The 18,539-nt window shown below is 36.9% G+C and overlaps 5 protein-coding genes across 5 annotated transcripts; 3 read left to right on the forward strand and 2 right to left on the reverse strand.

Annotated features, from left to right (window-relative positions):
• Window positions 1-1,417: 1,417 nt before the first annotated feature.
• LOC109010877 (glutaminyl-peptide cyclotransferase-like) lies at window positions 1,418-7,254 on the forward strand. Its single transcript, XM_035684822.1, has 11 exons — window positions 1,418-1,756; window positions 2,116-2,172; window positions 2,462-2,497; window positions 2,832-2,896; window positions 3,946-4,009; window positions 4,891-5,008; window positions 5,338-5,435; window positions 5,781-5,851; window positions 5,975-6,002; window positions 6,246-6,300; window positions 6,820-7,254. Exons 1-11 carry the CDS (start codon window positions 1,484-1,486, stop codon window positions 6,939-6,941), a joined length of 987 nt encoding a protein of 328 aa, XP_035540715.1. The 5' UTR covers window positions 1,418-1,483; the 3' UTR covers window positions 6,942-7,254.
• Window positions 7,255-7,932: 678 nt separating this feature from the next.
• On the forward strand, window positions 7,933-9,204 carry LOC118344257. Its single transcript, XM_035684412.1, has one exon. It carries the CDS (start codon window positions 7,933-7,935, stop codon window positions 9,202-9,204), a length of 1,272 nt encoding a protein of 423 aa, XP_035540305.1.
• A 116-nt stretch (window positions 9,205-9,320) lies between these two features.
• Window positions 9,321-12,350, reverse strand: LOC109010872 (probable polygalacturonase). Its single transcript, XM_035684433.1, has 6 exons — window positions 12,210-12,350; window positions 11,252-11,587; window positions 10,906-11,029; window positions 10,611-10,785; window positions 10,393-10,463; window positions 9,321-10,267 (listed from the first exon to the last, which is right to left on the reverse strand). The coding sequence occupies exons 1-6, from the start codon at window positions 12,240-12,242 to the stop codon at window positions 9,570-9,572; spliced, it is 1,437 nt and encodes a 478-aa protein (XP_035540326.1). The 5' UTR covers window positions 12,243-12,350; the 3' UTR covers window positions 9,321-9,569.
• Window positions 12,351-14,536: 2,186 nt separating this feature from the next.
• Window positions 14,537-15,055, forward strand: LOC108982667. The gene has a single exon (XM_035684413.1). The coding sequence runs from the start codon at window positions 14,537-14,539 to the stop codon at window positions 15,053-15,055; it is 519 nt and encodes a 172-aa protein (XP_035540306.1).
• A 51-nt stretch (window positions 15,056-15,106) lies between these two features.
• On the reverse strand, window positions 15,107-18,132 carry LOC118344260 (probable polygalacturonase). Its single transcript, XM_035684434.1, has 6 exons — window positions 18,067-18,132; window positions 17,103-17,438; window positions 16,757-16,880; window positions 16,462-16,636; window positions 16,244-16,314; window positions 15,107-16,118 (listed from the first exon to the last, which is right to left on the reverse strand). Exons 1-6 carry the CDS (start codon window positions 18,097-18,099, stop codon window positions 15,421-15,423), a joined length of 1,437 nt encoding a protein of 478 aa, XP_035540327.1. The 5' UTR covers window positions 18,100-18,132; the 3' UTR covers window positions 15,107-15,420.
• Between the last annotated feature and the right edge of the window lie 407 nt (window positions 18,133-18,539).

Here is an 18,539-nt window from a genome sequence, read left to right on the forward strand (position 1 = left end):
AGCCCGTGGCCCGGCCCAGCCCGCGTGAACCCAGCCCTCACTAAACCAAACGGCGCCGTTTGGGTGAAGATGAAGCTAGGGCTTCATCTCTTCTCTTCTGCGCCGCCCCCTTCTATTTCTTCTTCTCCTTCTTCATTTCTTCTTCTTCTTCTTCCTGCGCGTAGCACGCAGCTGCTGCCGAACGGGACCCAACCGTGAGCCACCTCCACCTTCATCTCCCTCTCTCGTGTCGATCGGCATGCACCCCGAAGTCTTGCTGTCAACCCGTGGCATCACACGGTTGCTTCTCCATCCGCAAGCTCCTCGGTGGCGATGGGCATGGCTTCCGTGAGTGCTGCCGTGCCACGCGTCCGCGAGAAGACTCCCATTTCTCCACGGCATGCTGCCGTTATTTCCTTCCTCCACCGTGCGACACGGGTGCCTTGCAAACCGCCCCTTTGGCCTATTTATAGGCTCGGTTTTCTTAAAGTTTTAAAGGGCGATTTGAGTTCTATTTAGCTTTCATTTCTTGGTAATTTTAGTGGTTTAAATCTGTGATTTTGTTGGGAATCCGAAAGCTTGAGGCTGCTTTTGGCCGTGCTTGGTGTTTGTTCTATTGAGGGATTTTGTTGGTTGTTTCCGTGAATCAAATCCGTGAGTGTGTGGGCTGTCGGGCACTGTGTTGCCGTGTACCATTGTTGCGCTGCCGCTTGTACAATTGTCCATTTCGTCATGTATGTAATTTTCTCTAGTAATATTATGTGTAATTTCTCAAGTTTATAAATAAACTGTATTTATTGGCTTTATAAATTGTTGTTTAATTGTAAAATTTGTTGGTTTGTTGGAAATATATTGTGTTTGTTGAAATATTGGGCTTTAAACGATGTTATGGAAAAATGGGCCTTGGGCCATTGGAATTATTGAGAATTTGTAATTTAATTAATTAAATACATATTTCAATGAACTGTTGAAAAGCATATTTATCGTTTTATTAAATTGTGCGGTGATGTCACGAAGTCTGTTGGATATTGATACTGCTGCGTGTGTTTCACGACCCCAAGCCGAGATGGGGCATTATCTCGGTGGAGCTTCTCTGGTCACTCGGGAGCGTAACAGACTGATGTGACGTCCCCTGAGTTGTCGCAACTTCTCTCAACTCATCTCAACTCATCATTACAACTTTTTCAAATCCCAACACAAAATATAATAAACAATTCAACTTTTTCAAATCTCAAAATAATAATAATAATAATAAATAATATTCTAACAATATTTTATTATCTCAACTCAACTCAACTCAACTCACTTTAACATCGAAACGCAACCTTAGCCGATTGTATGAGGATTATTTTATGAAATCTCTTACCAAAAGTTTTTCGAAATTAAAAAAAAAAAATATTACGACGACTGTCATCAACTACCAACAGAATAGTCAACCAACGTCAGCCACGATCCAATGTTATGATTCCATTCCCAATGAACAGAAACAATCCGGGATTACTTCATGGCGAGTGGATCGCTAATTCGCAAGAAAAGGAACTATAAACAGCGAACGATTCTCAACCCATCCCCTCCAATGGCCTCCCGCCCTAACCCTTGTTCATACTTCCATAAATCCTCTATCCTTCTTTCCCTTTTCTTGCTTCTCTCCGTTATTGTTCTACTGGGCATTTCGTCCAACATTCGGACCAAATTCATCCATGATGATTCCTTTCCCAAAATCTACACGATCGAGGTGGTCAACGAGTTTCCTCACGATCCTGATGCCTTCACTCAGGTACCTCCATGTTTCCCAAATGTAAGTTTCGTCGAGCATTCGAAGGGAGCTACTTCTTTTCCGCCAGGATGCTCAGCCCTAATTATATTAAGGGAGAGTGGAAGCGTCTTCTTTCTTCTCATTCCCATAATTTTTTAGCAGTCGGGTGATTATTTTTGTTGTAGCATGCCACATTATTCGGGATTGAGAGCCTCGAGCAATATCTATTATCTAGATGAATCTATTTCCTTATAATAGTTTCTTTGGATTATTTTACTTATATTTTTGCATCCCATATGAAATGCCTAAATGTTCATTTGGGAAATTATTTTCTGTGCAGGCAAAAAGAGTTAACAATGTGTATACCTTTTTGTTTTCAGGGGCTTCTTTATGCAGGAAATGGCACTATATTTGAGTCAACTGGCCTTAATGGAAAGGTGATTTCTGTTCCAGTTATAAACTGTATTTATTATGTCAGGTGTCCTACTTTTTATGCTGAGGTGTTTCTACTTTTATCATAAAATGATATTCTGTTATCGATTGTTTGTGAGTGTGCACCTAGCAGGCCTTTTAGCAGGTAAACAAGATCCAAAGTGTATTACGTATAGTCATCTAAAGCTTTTCCATTCAGACATGTTCTTTTCTTCAAAGTAAATTACATATCTTGCAAGATCCTTTGCTCTTATTTACCTCCTCACTGGACCTTTTATTTACTCATTGTTTCAGTCATCAGTTCGGAAAGTAGCTCTTCAGACTGGGAAGGTACGAACCAATTTTCGGCTTCTTTCATGTCCATTTTGGTTTGTATTAAATACCCGGTTCTTTTCATTTTCCATTATATCATGAATAATTACCATGTTAAAGGCAAATGGAATACTCTTTCAAAATAAATTGTGTTGGCCAGACCGATTGATTGCCGTTTTAAGGACAAAGATATGTTAATTTGAAAGTGGATCATAATATGCTGCATTACAGGATAGAGGATTTTATAGTTGTGATAAGATTACTGGTACTTGATTTAGTAACCATACTAATCAGATTGCAACACTTAACTGGAGATTTCAATTATAAATTCCTTATATTTTGGTATCTACAGGTTGAGGCTATTCATAATATGGATTATTCTTACTTTGGGGAGGGCTTAACTCTTCTTGGTGAAAGGTTTGTAAGGGAAAGGAAAACTTATAGTTTCGTTTTTACTGTCTTGTTGGTTAAGCAAGTTCAGGTATTCTGTATTTCTTACTTTATTTTTATTCAGAGGCACTTTCATCTACAAAGTACCATCTAAGTTTCTAGCGAAATTTTCCTGTATACCTAATGACCATCGTGCTAAGTACCAGGACAGCATTATCGGGTATAATAATTTGTTGCCAATCAGCCACTGTTCCTCTGCTTGGCCCCCTAAATGGCTATGTTCTGATAATTTGGTGTGGTAGTACTGAGGGTCTTATCTTTATCTTTATTAGAGGCTCATGCACATGTTGTTGCTGTAATAGGAGTGTTCGGATGCATCTTGTGGGATTATTGTGTATGGTGTGCTATGACAATTTAAAGTGCTGGCTCAGGTGTTGCTTTGTATTTGAGCTTGCATATTAAGATACTTAAGTGCACCTGAGATGCCATATTATAATATAACCACTTGCAACAAAGATGTGCACCTACCAGATGCACATGACCCACCCATCCTGGGAATACTACATTTTCATGCATGAGATTTACCATGTCTTCCTTATCTCATTGGTTGCCACACTTTATGTCATAACAAATCTAGATTTAAGTTTGTTTGGATTGATTAATTTGAAATTTAAGTAGTTTGATTACTTGGAAGAAGTCTATGACGGTAAATCTTGGAACAAATAAGCATGACTTATGCTCGTCAAGGACTTCCTGCCCTTGTGTGACATGTCTTTTCCTTTTTTATCTTGTTGCGGGGCTCACATCTTTCTGATAACTTGAGCAGGGTTAGTATTTCATATTTCTAAAATCTAAATAACTTGATCAGGGTTCTGTATGTGCAAAAAATAATTGCTGTGCATGTTTAGTTAATTCAATTAACATATATGCCTTTCCTCCAAAATGTTTTTGCCTTTACCTCGCCATTTACCTTGTATCTGTCCATGTAGTTTTTAAATTGTTGATTTATACATATTTTGTTCTTTCCACATTTGAAAGAGTAACGATTCTGATCTAGTAATTTTTATATTGTATAGGCTGTTCCAAGTAACGTGGTTGAAGAATACTGGTTTCATATATGACCGAAATAATTTGAGCAAAGTTTGTGCTTCACCTCTTTTCCTCATGTAATTTTTTTTTCTTCCTTATATTTGTTAGCAGGTGAAATAAATCACAGTAAAAGCTAAAAAATTTTTAAAACAAAAATGTTGAAGAAAACCTATGTAGAAATATGCCCCATCTAGACTCGAGATGTTTAGAGTTTGGCTGTCAACTTCATCTAGAAATTCCATCTCCTTACCCCCACCCCACCTAAAAAAACTCTGAATTGGTTTAATTCTGAAGTTTAAGGCAAAGCTGAAAGTTCTGATGATTTGTGATATGAGATTAGTGTAGTATATGTAGTTATCAACTTATCAAAAAAAGTAGATGTAGTTATCTACTTGTGTGTGTGGGTCATAGTCTTCTACTTGAAATTCCAATTGTCAAAATATGATTCTCAAGACACTGGTATTTGAAGATTAGCTCATAATGTTCAATTTTGGATGTGGAACACAACATGGGTATTGGGGATCAATGAAGACCTGATGGATAAGCAGTAGGGTTGGGAAATGCAATGTGGCATCATCAATTTAGTTTCCATAAGAGTGACAGGTTTTGTGCTCTCTGGGAGCTAATGGAAATAATTTTGGTTGTTTCCAGGATGATTTAACAGTGATTCACAACTTACTATCTTGAAAAAAATTATGTCTTCTCTATGTTTCAATTTCCTTCTGTGGTGACATAGATATTTTATTGTTTAGAAATAGAGTATACTTTTATTTTTTTATATATTCTTTAGATCAAATATTGTTTTTTTTTTCTTTTAATGTTCTCTTATAAAAAAATAAAATAAAATGTTCTCTTTGACTATGTTTTTGGACTGCCATCAATATGGATGATCCAAATCTGTGACATGCTTCATGTTTTTATGCTGAATGCAGTTTGAAAAATTTACGCATCAAATGCAAGATGGTTGGGGTCTGGCAACTGACGGAGAAGTCTTGTTTGGAACTGATGGGACTTCAACATTGTATCTGATCAACCCTCACACATTGAAAGGTTTATATTGCATATTGATACAATTCCATTCCTTCTCCCAGAATAACAAACTCCCCCTTCCCCCTCCAAAATAACTAGTGGGTGCATTTTCTTTTGCAATTTATTTATTTATTTATCTGAGGTTGTTCCTGACATTACTCATGGTGCATCACATTTAGGAAATTCTGAGCTTCAAGTTGTGGCAATAAATTTTCACAGCCTTCAGTTTTCACCCCCCTTACATGCACTTTTTATTCCTCCATAATGTGGTGGTATATTTTTCTTGAATTTTAACTAGTTTAAACTCATGTTTGTTATTACTTAATTGGATTCTAACTTCTTTTATGCAGTCATAAGAAAAGATATTGTTAAATATAATGGTGATGAAGTACACAACCTCAACGAACTGGAGTTTGTTGACAGAGAAGTATGGGCCAATGTTTGGCAGGTATGTCCTTACACATAATTGACCATGACCATTTTTTCATATGGCTTGGGAGCTTTATAGGAGTGGACATTGTTGTGCCTATTAAGTGGGAATCAGCATATCAGTCTTCTTTGTTGCCTTGGTGGTACAGTTAGTTGCGTACTTTGATGTTCATCATGGTCAAAGGTTCAAGGCTGGTAGATAAAAGGAGAAAAAAGTGGTTCTTTGCAGAGTACTTCTCATCCCAATGCCTTCATGGTCCATGATTTACATAATATCCATATTTGTTAGATAACAGTTGATTTGTGGCTTGAAATGGTTTTGTTTTCTTGGATTACCTGTTTAACTCTATATGCTTATGTGTAGACAGACTGCATTGCTAGAATCTCGCCTGAGGATGGTACTGTGCGTGGATGGATTCTCCTTCAAAATTTAAGGTTTTTCTATGCATTTGGTTTACTTTCTATTAATTGATTGACTCGATAATTGTAATTAAGTTAAATTTTATGTTCCTGAAATTGCACTCAGTTTTCCTCTTTCTTCCCTTCTATGCATTGCAGGGAAAAATTGGTAGCAGCTGGGAATTATGTAAGCATTTGAAAAAAAAAAATGATCTGTTTTTGTTAAAAAAAGAATTACACCGCATGTGATAAAATGTAGGCTGTTTTTAGTTTATAGAGAGAGGAAGAAGCTGCCTAAAATGTCTTTCCTTTTATGTATTTTTTCTGTTTCCTCTTGTTCTTTCTTAAAACCAGATGTCATTTCAAAACTCATTGTATCTTTCAACTGCCTAACCTAATCGAGTTATATGAAAATCTGCTGTCTCTCTAGGGTGTTGACGTTTTGAATGGCATAGCCTGGGATAGCGAGGAAAAGCGTGTTTTTGGTAAGCTCCAATATTTGACATTCCTTTTCTACATTCACCCTTTATCATCATTTACATGTGTCCTGTATTATTATTATTATTATTTTTATTGAAAATTTGATGTTTCATGACCAAATATATCCAGATTGCACATTCGTAAATAATTATGTTTCAAACTGGCTATTTATAGTCAGATCGCTGGTAGTAAGGGAAAAAGAGGGTTTTGGAACAGATAGTACGTTCTTCTAAAGATCATTTTTTTTCCTGCTATTGATTAATACCACTTTTAAATTTATATTAATTTATCTCATTGTAAACTCTTCAGCATCCAGTTGCTTTTCATTCATTTCGATCTCTTAATGTGTGTTGATATTAAGATAGACATTGTTTTGTTGTCAAGCACTTTCAAAGGAATATTGCTGCATCTAATTAGGGCTTGATTTTGAGCATGTCTTGGTATTATGGTTCTGAATTAATCACCCATTGGTATTTGTTTTATATATATATATATATATATATATTATTTTTGTTTGGTTGCAGTAACTGGAAAACTTTGGCCAAAGCTTTATGAAATCAAGTTGCATCGAGCAAAGAAACGATTTAAAAGTGGAGTTATTGAGCAGCTGTGCTTGCGGATGCCATTCCATTTTGCAAAGCCCTAGACAAGCGCACCCGTGAAGATCTTCACATGCTACGTTGGGAGGCTGGGCCTGGGGGGATGCTCTTCTTAAAGACCCTGCAGTTTTGAATTGATATAAAGGCATTCCTCTTATAAATTTGGTCAAAGCACAGTTCATTGGGGGAAATATTGCTATGCTGTTGTAATAGAACGGTTCATGTAGCAAGGATTTGGATCCAAGTTTTGGCCCAAATTCTAAGATTTAGAGTGTGAGAGAAATAGACACAATATTTAATTTTGCTAGAGTTAATTTTTCAGGCAGCATTAAAAATATTGAAGACATGTTGTAGGACCTATATTGATTATTATGGGTCTATCTCTCTCTCTCTCTCTTGTTGGGAACTCTAGGGATCTAAATCCATTCAGAAAAGAAACGACCTTCCTTGTATGGGGAGGGCTAGTGTTTGGACCAAATTATAGATGTAGAGAGGGATGAATGGGCCTTTTTGAAACAAGTAACAAAGAAGAATTCAGTCATTCAGATATTTAAAAAGAATACATTAGTAGAAACAAAGAAAAGAACGAAAATATAAACATTGAGGCCCCTTTTGTTTTTTGTTTTTGTGTGTGTGTAGTTGTTGTAGGGAGGGGTGGCCCAATCGAGATCATCGAATGCAAATAAACAAAAAATCTTCACAATCTCTTAACACTCTACATTCTATATTATTTTTAATTTTTATTATTTTTTTCTTTTATCAAATATTTATTATATGAATAATGAATAGAAAATTTGAAATAATTTAAAAAAAATAAACTCAACAAATTTATTTTTTAAAAATATTAAAAATTTAAAAAATTTTAAAAAATATAAAATGTGGAGTGTGGTAGAAGTTACGTAGCAAAACTAGCAAATAAATACCATAATAGCAAGGGAGGGTTTAAAGTTCAAATACAAGTTTTATCCTGAGCTTGGATTTGGGTTTCGATCCTTGAGGTTGTTTGACTATACGCCAAGGACTCTGCGCTGGCTTATAATGGTGTACAACTATTTACAGAAGCTTGTCCATGGTGCAAAGCTTTTACAAACCAAGCAAATTGGAGCTTTGTATGTCAATGCGCTACTATATCACTGCTCGGAAGTATCCCATCAAGAGCCTTTACCTCGTGAATGGTATGACCACGCTTTTCCAAAGATAATAAAATTGAGCCACTCGTTGAGAAATGTGGATTGGGTTGATGGAAGGCTGGTTGACGCAAGTAATGATTCGATAGTCTCTGATGATCAAATCGAACAAAGGTTGCGAACTTTCAAGTCCATGGCCAGGGTCTTTATTGGGTCTCCATCAGTTCAGCGAGTGGTTCGGGAAAACGTAACGGCCTTTTCGGTGGCGAGTGCCAACTGCACACCACTTGCTTGTTTCAGTGCACCTAGTGAAAGAGAGCCCATGATTGTGAATTCGCTTACCAAAGTGAGCAACTTCCTTAACATTTCCGCGCAGCAAAGGAAGCTCGTTCGTCTCACGGTATGCCCGCAGGTCACGCAACAGCGGATATGGACAGCTGCACTTGAGGAGATACTCGATGGACTGAAAATTGAGTTGGATTTATTAACTTGTCGACGCCCAAGCAAAGGGACCGAGATGGGTCAGCAGATAGTTTCTAGCTGTCTAAAATTATTGGCTGACACAGTCGTTGCCTCTAACCATGACTCCACTTCATGGATGAGGCTTGTGCCTGCAAAAGTTGTTGACTCTTCTGCTTCACATAAATGGGAAGACGTGCTTGAGATGTTCAATGACCTCATTGATTGTTTGAAGAGCGAGAAGGAATTATGTTTTCTTCTGGTGAAGCTAGAGGTCATGAAAGAGGGACTTTCTCAAATCAAGGATGTATTGATTGATAAAAGTATAGGGTACAAGGAAGCTCGACATCAAGAGAGTCTAGTACAGAAGAAGCTCTCCAAGACACTGGGTCATTCATCCAAGTGCTTGTTCACACTTCTGTTATATTATCTATGCGGATATGTTAGAGATGTCGAAGTGGATATATGTGGTGGAATTTATAGCATTGGTGAGGACAGGTTTTGCTTGTGCGTGGGAAGGATTTTGACTACAGTAGAGGAGAAGATCGTCCAGAGAGGGGTGAGGCAGTTGGACAGAGCTCTTCGACTTTTCAAGTTTGTATGGGAAACTGCCGGGATGAAGGCAGTTTTGGAGCCGCAAGGCCATTTATGGTGTGTTGGGGCTGAGGGCAGGATGCTTACGTATAGAGAAAATATGTACTTTTTACATGGGATAAATCCTTGACAACAAAAAGTTCCCAAACCAAATCGGTTGAAAATTTTTAGAACCATTTTGTGTTCGAATTATGTTTGTTTTTGTTCATTATTTAATGAAAAAACCCACTTGTCTGCTAGTATAACATGTCAGATTGAAAATTTTAAACTTTCAATTTTTAAACTCCTCTCACAAACTAGCTTTTGCCTTTGTTACCGGTGTCCACACATTGACTTGCATGTAGAATGACTCTTGGTTTATTACATTCAAATAAATATATATGTGAGGATCTTGCGTGTTTTTTCGTTTTAGAAAACACGATTTATACACGCAAGTCTTTAGTAATCTAGAAACTGAAAATAGATAACAAAAGGTTACACTTTGATCTCTCACACCTAGGCAGTTTCGGTAGTAGAACAAGTCTTCAAATGTACATCCTCAATGGGCAGCCTATCCTCAGGAAAGGCACAATCAACTTTTTCCTTTTCGGGCAACAAATTGCAGGATTTAGGAGTCACATTGCTCGTCACTCCAGCAATATTACTGCAATTCCACTGCAATTCCTTTGGCATCTCACTCAATGAGATAGTCGCATTAGAAATGCATATTCCTGTAAAATGGTCGTTGGGAATCCCCTCAAGTCTTGCTGTATATGTAACATTCGTCGCCACCACATCTTTGTAATTGATTCCTTTAACCTCCGGAAGAGCTTTTGGGTCAAAACCAGTGTCAGGGTGTTGATTATAAGCGCTTGATATATAGAAAACGTACTTCATTGTCGTGAAGGTCATTCTTCTTGCATAGATATCCTTCACGTAAGCTCCTCTACCGATAGCAGTCTTGATTCTAATACCCGATTGAGTGTTAATGGCTGTGACGTCTTCTACCCTAACATCTTGAATTCCACCAGACATTTCACTGCCAAGAGCAATGGTGGCACTGTCGGGGGATATGCAGGTAAACCTTCTAATGATTAGGTGCTTTGTGGGCATTCCAAATTTAATGCCATATTGATCCCAACCACTTTTCACGGCAATGCAGTCATCCCCTGAGACTACGAAGCAGTCCTCAATACGAGTATTTGTGCATGAATCTGGAAAGGAAGAAACAACATCGACTCAAATTATATGGTCATCATTATTAAGTACCTATAATATAATTCTCTCTCGAGCAAAGGAATGGCAAGCAATGCAAGTGACTCGAAAGTGGCAAACAAACCTGGGTCTATCCCGTCAGTGTTAGGAGAGTCAACAGGGGCAAGGATTGTCAACCCTTGGATTAACACATTGCTGCAAATCAGAAACAAAAGATGAAGACAAGTAAGAAATGCAAAGATCATGTTTGTGCAATAAGATATATATATATATATATATATATATATGTACATATAAAGTTAAGGAGGTAGAGGATCAGGAGCATGCTGATCGTGATCAAACCTGCTATAAGTCGGATGGACAAACCACGAGGGAGAGTTGATTAGAGTAAGATTGGATATCTGGATATTGTCAGAGTACAGAATTTCAATCATGTACGGTCGGGTGAAATTCAATTGGCCCTGGTGAAATTTGTCCCACCAAATTTTACCCTGGCCATCGATCGTGCCATTGTTACCTAATAACAATAATAATGAGTCCCTCAGACATGGTCAGGCCAAAATGATACTAATTTGTCACGTAATAATCAGAATTAATGGGGGCGGTGGGGGGGGGCGGGTAATTAGTCGATAATTACCGGTGATTACGATGTCGGTGAGGTTTGTACCAAATATGAGGCTGCTGAACCGTCCATCTCCATTTCCATCCCTTCCTATCCCATAAGAAGGCAATGTAGAAACAAGTGGAAATTCTGCCTCATCCTGTCCATTTTACAATGCATATCATGCAAGGTTTTGGTAGTTAATATAAGTAGTACTGATAGTATGGGAAGAGTAGAATTACAGAGACGAAGAGGGAGCTGTATCCAAGGTATCAAATTTATTTATAATGAATTTAATTGCTTAATGGGTTCCAGGGGTTAGCCAACATCGGTATAATTAATTTCATGGCGTTGTTCATCATGATGCGTGTTAAAAGTGTACCTGAGATGCAAGAATAATCGCATCCTTGTGAAGAAAGAGGGTGAAATGGCTGCTGGTGAGATTAAAGCTCCCAGTCAACCACTTTCCAGGAGGAACAATAAGCTGTGCCCCACCATCTGATGCATACTTGCTGAGGCTATCAATTGCAGCCTTAAAAGCCTTAGTGTTCAATGTTTTTCCATCACCAACTGCTCCAAAATCCGTCAAAAGTGCGCTGTGCTTTCGACAATTTATCGCACTGTAGTGTAAGGCGTCCGGAACGCTACCTTGTTTGCACTCTACGACCCTTAAACTTACTGTTCCCAGCACAAGAACAGCTAAGATTGTCTGAATAACCTGTAAACAGAAGAAGAATTAATGAAGTAAGTCAATTCTCCAATCGACTAATTTAAATTCTTTTGTATAAGTCAATCATTGAAGTACGTAAGAGATTTTAAAAACCTATATATATATATATTAAATCTTACTACCAAAAACGGTTGTTTTATATGAAAATAACCGTCATGTAGGTGAGATAATGGACGTTTAATAATCAGTACACAAAAACAGTTATCTTCTATAGAAATTATAACTTGTTGGGGAACTGAGGCTATCATCCATTTTTAAACACTGATCTCATGACCAGAGCGAGACAATGGTGGAATATAGGCGTAATTCCTTAAATTATTTCAATAATATTCCATCTAATCAAATGGAAAAGGAAATTAGAACAAGCTTATAAACAAAACCAAGAGAACCATATATATATATACATATATATCACAGAAGCGCAAAAACTGTCTGTATGTACGTTGAGATTCAAACCAAAGATCAATCTAGCCCTAAAAAAAGTTGATACTACGGATGAAGAACATATACATATATATACATACAGAGATCCACGTAATATGGCAAATAGAACAATATTTATTCTTGACGGAAAAAAGAAGGAAGAAGAAGAAGAGATGGAGCGTGTTACATCGGATGCTCTGAATCCAATAGACCGCTCCATGTTCTGAGAAGAAAAAGTGTACGTAAGACTGTTTTGTAGTGCAGGATGGGGAGGGAATTTATAATAGTAGGGAGGGTGCGGGAGATCAGTAAAATTAGAAGGATAACTTCGCTTTCTCTTCCTGTCCATGGACCCTTAACAACTTATCGCTTTAATTGCTGAATCTTTCACTAATAATCTGCCTATTCAAATGTTCTTTTTTTAGTTAACGAGTGTTTGTAGTACTGTTTTCTGCATCACTTTTAAATTATTAATCTCTTTAGTCTTTTGACTTGATACGGTATCCAACATTTAATCTTTAAATAATATTTATAGTTATAGATTGCTTAAATATCCTAGTGTACAACTTTTGAAAAGAAAATAAATGAATATAAAATTTACATAAAAAATTAATTTTTTAATAATAAACTTAACTCTTTCCAAAAGAAATGCTCGACGTTTACATAATCAATAACTATATCTAACATTACTCTTATACTATAATGTGACATCATGATGGGCATTATTAATTGTTTCTGAGCAATTATTAATTAAGGATAGTTGTGTAGGTGTTTATATGAAATCAAACGCATGCATGGGCTCAATTAATTTATAGACACGGATATATTCCTTAATTATTAATTATGAGGAAATATATTTACAATCGTAAATTGTATAATCATTGTGTAATTTTTTTTAAAAAAATGAATAAAATATGAGATCCATATAAAAAAAAATTTTTTTTTTAATAATGAACCTCACTCTTTTTCAAAATGATTACGGGTGTTAACGTACTTCACGGTTATATATAAAATTACTCGTAATATTATTGTAAGTTCAATCTTGCTAGGTACAACCGCCCATGCAAAACCATGATACGTCAACATCATGTGGCTTGTTGTCCTATGGATCAAAAGTAATCTTGAGTTTCGGTGTTCCATGTTTTTGGAAGTCCATCATCGTCCTAACTATTTGGCCCTCTCCCTCTCCCTCTCCATTTTATTTTCTTCTCCCTCTTCCTCTCCATATCATATCCTAAATCCATCCCTCTCCATCTCCATATCACATGCTTTTCTACTTTTCGGTGTCTTTAGAAAAGCTTTTGAACTTAATTTTCTCTATTTTTGACGTTGGCATTAACTTTGCTTTCTATATAAATTTGGGTAAATAATCGTTCTCATGCTAAATAAAATATGCTTGGAATTAAGAGGTTTTTATTTTTTATTTATTTTATTACTAATCTGGGCATCTAGGTATTGTTGTGATGGGGTCAGATTAGTCCATAACATTTCAAACAGATTTTGACTTTGTAGAACTTCTTTAGTTGGATATTCTTGAGGATTTTAGTGACTAGGGATTCTGGCTATTATTGGGTCTGTGCTTCTGTGAGCTCAATGCGTGCATTTGACTCCCATCTACTTCTGTAATTAAAAAAAAATAAAAAAGCATATTTTTTTGGTGAGCAGTAGAGATTTTCTGGTTTCATAGCTCTGAATCCGAGTTAGAAGAAGAATGAGAAGATGTGAAGATGAAGGACTTCGGGAGAGAGTACCGAAGGATGCTGAAGAAACAGCATAAAGAAGTTCGTTTGGGTCTGTGGGAAGAAGAAGGGAGGAAGATGACAAAAATGAAGAAGAAGAGGATGAGGAGGTGGTGAGTCTGAGGGCAGGGTGGGCTGCAAGGAGAGAAAGTTCGGTACATATGTAGGGATATAAATGACACCGTTTCTTCTATGCCACATGGGCAACATTTATCTGGCAATTTCTCTGCCGGTTGTGTTTAGCATTTTTCTTTTCTAATATTGCCGTACGTTTGATCTGCATGCCCATCCTTCAATTGCATTATCGTCACTGAAGCACACTGCACGCAGCATGCGTATCCGTGAAAATTAGAACGACTACTATTTATTAGTCTGAAAATGAAGTGGATGCTTGCATCATAATTAATACGATCATAAATGAAAAATTAAATTCTATAAAAAAACAAGACAACTGTCGATCATGCATGCTCTTCACCACAATATAGATCACGAATATTTAGATTCCGTTTAAATTCAAAATTCACCTCAATTCATCTCATTTTATTATTATAATTTTTCAAAATTTTACACAAAAAATAATAAAGAATTCAATTTTTTTAAATTTTAAAATAATAGTAATATTTAAATAATATTTTATTTTACTATTCACAAATCATCTGAACAAATTCAAATCTAATCAGGTTGCCTTCTGTAACCCTCTTTTGCTGTGGGCTAAACCTCATGCACCTCTTTTGTTGACTCTTCTGCTTCACATAAATGGGAAGACGTGCTTGAGATGTTCAATGACCTCATTGATTGTTTGAAGAGCGAGAAGGAATTATGTTTTCTTCTGGTGAAGCTAGAGGTCATGAAAGAGGGACTTTCTCAAATCAAGGATGTATTGATTGATAAAAGTATAGGGTACAAGGAAGCTCGACATCAAGAGAGTCTAGTACAGAAGAAGCTCTCCAAGACACTGGGTCATTCATCCAAGTGCTTGTTCACACTTCTGTTATATTATCTATGCGGACATGTTAGAGATGTCGAAGTGGATATATGTGGTGGAATTTATAGCATTGGTGAGGACAGGTTTTGCTTGTGCGTGGGAAGGATTTTGACTACAGTAGAGGAGAAGATCGTCCAGAGAGGGGTGAGGCAGTTGGACAGAGCTCTTCGGCTTTTCAAGTTTGTATGGGAAACTGCCGGGATGAAGGCAGTTTTGGAGCCGCAAGGCCATTTATGGTGTGTTGGGGCTGAGGGCAGGATGCTTACGTATAGAGAAAATATGTACTTTTTACATGGGATACATCCTTGACAACAAAAAGTTCCCAAACCAAATCGGTTGAAAATTTTTAGAACCATTTTGTGTTCGAATTATGTTTGTTTTTGTTCATTATTTAATGAAAAAACCCACTTGTCTGCTAGTATAACATGTCAGATTGAAAATTTTAAACTTTCAATTTTTAAACTCCTCTCACAAACTAACTTTTGCCTTTGTTACTGGTGTCCACACATTGACTTGCATGTAGAATGACTCTTGGTTTATTACATTCAAATAAATATAGATGTGAGGATCTTGCGTGTTTTTTCGTTTTAGAAAACACGATTTATACACGCAAGTCTTTTGTAATCTAGAAACTAAAAATAGATAACAAAAGGTTACACTTTGATCTCTCACACCTAGGCAGTTTCGGTAGTAGAACAAGTCTTCAAATGTACATCCTCAATGGGCAGCCTATCCTCAGGAAAGGCACAATCAACTTTTTCCTTTTCGGGCAACAAATTGCAGGATTTAGGAGTCACATTGCTCGTCACTCCAGCAATATTACTGCAATTCCACTGCAATTCCTTTGGCATCTTACTCAATGAGATAGTCGCATTAGAAATGCATATTCCTGTAAAATGGTCGTTGGGAATCCCCTCAAGTCTTGCTGTATATGTAACATTCGTCGCCACCACATCTTTGTAATTGATTCCTTTAACCTCCGGAAGAGCTTTTGGGTCAAAACCAGTGTCGGGGTGTTGATTATAAGCGCTTGATATATAGAAAACGTACTTCATTGTCGTGAAGGTCATTCTTCTTGCATAGATATCCTTCACGTAAGCTCCTCTACCGATAGCAGTCTTGATTCTAATACCCGATTGAGTGTTAATGGCTGTGACGTCTTCTACCCTAACATCTTGAATTCCACCAGACATTTCACTGCCAAGAGCAATGGTGGCACTGTCGGGGGATATGCAGGTAAACCTTCTAATGACTAGGTGCTTTGTGGGCATTCCAAATTTAATGCCATATTGATCCCAACCACTTTTCACTGCAATGCAGTCATCCCCTGAGACTACGAAGCAGTCCTCAATACGAGTATTTGTGCATGAATCTGGAAAGGAAGAAACAACATCGACTCAAATTATATGGTCATCATTATTAAGTACCTATAATATAATTCTCTCTCGAGCAAAGGAATGGCAAGCAATGCAAGTGACTCGAAAGTGGCAAACAAACCTGGGTCTATCCCGTCAGTGTTAGGAGAGTCAACAGGGGCAAGGATTGTCAACCCTTGGATTAACACATTGCTGCAAATCAGAAACAAAAGATGAAGACAAGTAAGAAATGCAAAGATCATGTTTGTGCAATAAGATATATATATATATATATATATATATATGTACATATAAAGTTAAGGAGGTAGAGGATCAGGAGCATGCTGATCGTGATCAAACCTGCTATAAGTCGGATGGACAAACCACGAGGGAGAGTTGATTAGAGTAAGATTGGATATCTGGATATTGTCAGAGTACAGAATTTCAATCATGTACGGTCGGGTGAAATTCAATTGGCCCTGGTGAAATTTGTCCCACCAAATTTTACCCTGGCCATCGATCGTGCCATTGTTACCTAATAACAATAATAATGAGTCCCTCAGACATGGTCAGGCCAAAATGATACTAATTTGTCACGTAATAATCAGAATTAATGGGGGCGGTGGGGGGGGGCGGGTAATTAGTCGATAATTACCGGTGATTACGATGTCGGTGAGGTTTGTACCAAATATGAGGCTGCTGAACCGTCCATCTCCATTTCCATCCCTTCCTATCCCATAAGAAGGCAATGTAGAAACAAGTGGAAATTCTGCCTCATCCTGTCCATTTTACAATGCATATCATGCAAGGTTTTGGTAGTTAATATAAGTAGTACTGATAGTATGGGAAGAGTAGAATTACAGAGACGAAGAGGGAGCTGTATCCAAGGTATCAAATTTATTTATAATGAATTTAATTGCTTAATGGGTTCCAGGGGTTAGCGAACATCGGTATAATTAATTTCATGGCGTTGTTCATCATGATGCGTGTTAAAAGTGTACCTGAGATGCAAGAATAATCGCATCCTTGTGAAGAAAGAGGGTGAAATGGCTGCTGGTGAGATTAAAGCTCCCAGTCAACCATTTTCCAGGAGGAACAATAAGCTGTGCCCCACCATCTGGTGCATACTTGCTGAGGCTATCAATTGCAGCCTTAAAAGCCTTAGTGTTCAATGTTTTTCCATCACCAACTGCTCCAAAATCCGTCAAAAGTGCGCTGTGCTTTCGACAATTTATTGCACTGTAGTGTAAGGCGTCCGGAACGCTACCTTGTTTGCACTCTACGACCGTTAAACTTACTGTTCCCAGCACAAGAACAGCTAAGATTGTCTGAATAACCTGTAAACAGAAGAAGAATTAATGAAGTAAGTCAATTCTCCAATCGACTAATTTAAATTCTTTTGTATAAGTCAATCATTGAAGTACGTAAGAGATTTTAAAAACCTATATATATATATATATATATTAAATCTTACTACCAAAAACGGTTGTTTTATATGAAAATAACCGTCATGTAGGTGAGATAATGGACGTTTAATAATCAGTACACAAAAACAGTTATCTTCTATAGAAATTATAACTTGTTGGGGGCCTGAGGCTATCATCCATTTTTAAACACTGATCTCATGACCAGAGCGAGACAATGGTGGAATATAGGCGTAATTCCTTAAATTATTTCAATAATATTCCATCTAATCAAATGGAAAAGGAAATTAGAACAAGCTTATAAACAAAACCAAGAGAACCATATATATATATACATATATATCACAGAAGCGCAAAAACTGTCTGTATGTACGTTGAGATTCAAACCAAAGATCAATCTAGCCCTAAAAAAAGTTGATACTACGGATGAAGAACATATACATATATATACATACAGAGATCCACGTAATATGGCAAATAGAACAATATTTATTCTTGACGGAAAAAAGAAGGAAGAAGAAGAAGAGATGGAGCGTGTTACATCGGATGCTCTGAATCCAATAGACCGCTCCATGTTCTGAGAAGAAAAAGTGTACGTAAGACTGTTTTGTAGTGCAGGATGGGGAGGGAATTTATAATAGTAGGGAGGGTGCGGGAGATCAGTAAAATTAGAAGGATAACTTCGCTTTCTCTTCCTGTCCATGGACCCTTAACAACTTATCGCTTTAATTGCTGAATCTTTCACTAATAATCTGCCTATTCAAATGTTCTTTTTTTAGTTAACGAGTGTTTGTAGTACTGTTTTCTGCATCACTTTTAAATTATTAATCTCTTTAGTCTTTTGACTTGATACGGTATCCAACATTTAATCTTTAAATAATATTTATAGTTATAGATTGCTTAAATATCCTAGTGTACAACTTTTGAAAAGAAAATAAATGAATATAAAATTTACATAAAAAATTAATTTTTTAATAATAAACTTAACTCTTTTCAAAAGAAATGCTCGACGTT

This window comes from Juglans regia, chromosome 13 (assembly GCF_001411555.2).
Source record: "Juglans regia cultivar Chandler chromosome 13, Walnut 2.0, whole genome shotgun sequence".
Lineage (NCBI taxonomy): Eukaryota > Viridiplantae > Streptophyta > Magnoliopsida > Fagales > Juglandaceae > Juglans > Juglans regia.

Excerpts from the sequence above, each read along its gene's own strand:
- LOC109010877 (XM_035684822.1), top strand. The coding sequence starts at position 1,484 with ATGGCGAGTGGATCGCTAATTCGCAAGAAAAGGAACTATAAACAGCGA. Across the intron at positions 2,897-3,945 it reads TTAACTCTTCTTGGTGAAAG|GCTGTTCCAAGTAACGTGGT; the intron begins GTTTGTAAGGGA and ends TATATTGTATAG. Across the intron at positions 5,009-5,337 it reads CAACCCTCACACATTGAAAG|TCATAAGAAAAGATATTGTT; the intron begins GTTTATATTGCA and ends TCTTTTATGCAG.
- LOC118344257 (XM_035684412.1), top strand. The coding sequence starts at position 7,933 with ATGGTGTACAACTATTTACAGAAGCTTGTCCATGGTGCAAAGCTTTTA.
- LOC109010872 (XM_035684433.1), bottom strand. The coding sequence starts at position 12,242 with ATGGAGCGGTCTATTGGATTCAGAGCATCCGAT. Across the intron at positions 11,030-11,251 it reads CGATTATTCTTGCATCTCAG|GATGAGGCAGAATTTCCACT; the intron begins GTACACTTTTAA and ends TAAAATGGACAG. Across the intron at positions 10,464-10,610 it reads GTCCATCCGACTTATAGCAG|CAATGTGTTAATCCAAGGGT; the intron begins GTTTGATCACGA and ends TCTGATTTGCAG.
- LOC118344260 (XM_035684434.1), bottom strand. The coding sequence starts at position 18,099 with ATGGAGCGGTCTATTGGATTCAGAGCATCCGAT. Across the intron at positions 17,439-18,066 it reads TTGGATTCAGAGCATCCGAT|GTTATTCAGACAATCTTAGC; the intron begins GTAACACGCTCC and ends TTCTGTTTACAG. Across the intron at positions 16,315-16,461 it reads GTCCATCCGACTTATAGCAG|CAATGTGTTAATCCAAGGGT; the intron begins GTTTGATCACGA and ends TCTGATTTGCAG.
- LOC108982667 (XM_035684413.1), top strand. The coding sequence starts at position 14,537 with ATGTTCAATGACCTCATTGATTGTTTGAAGAGCGAGAAGGAATTATGT.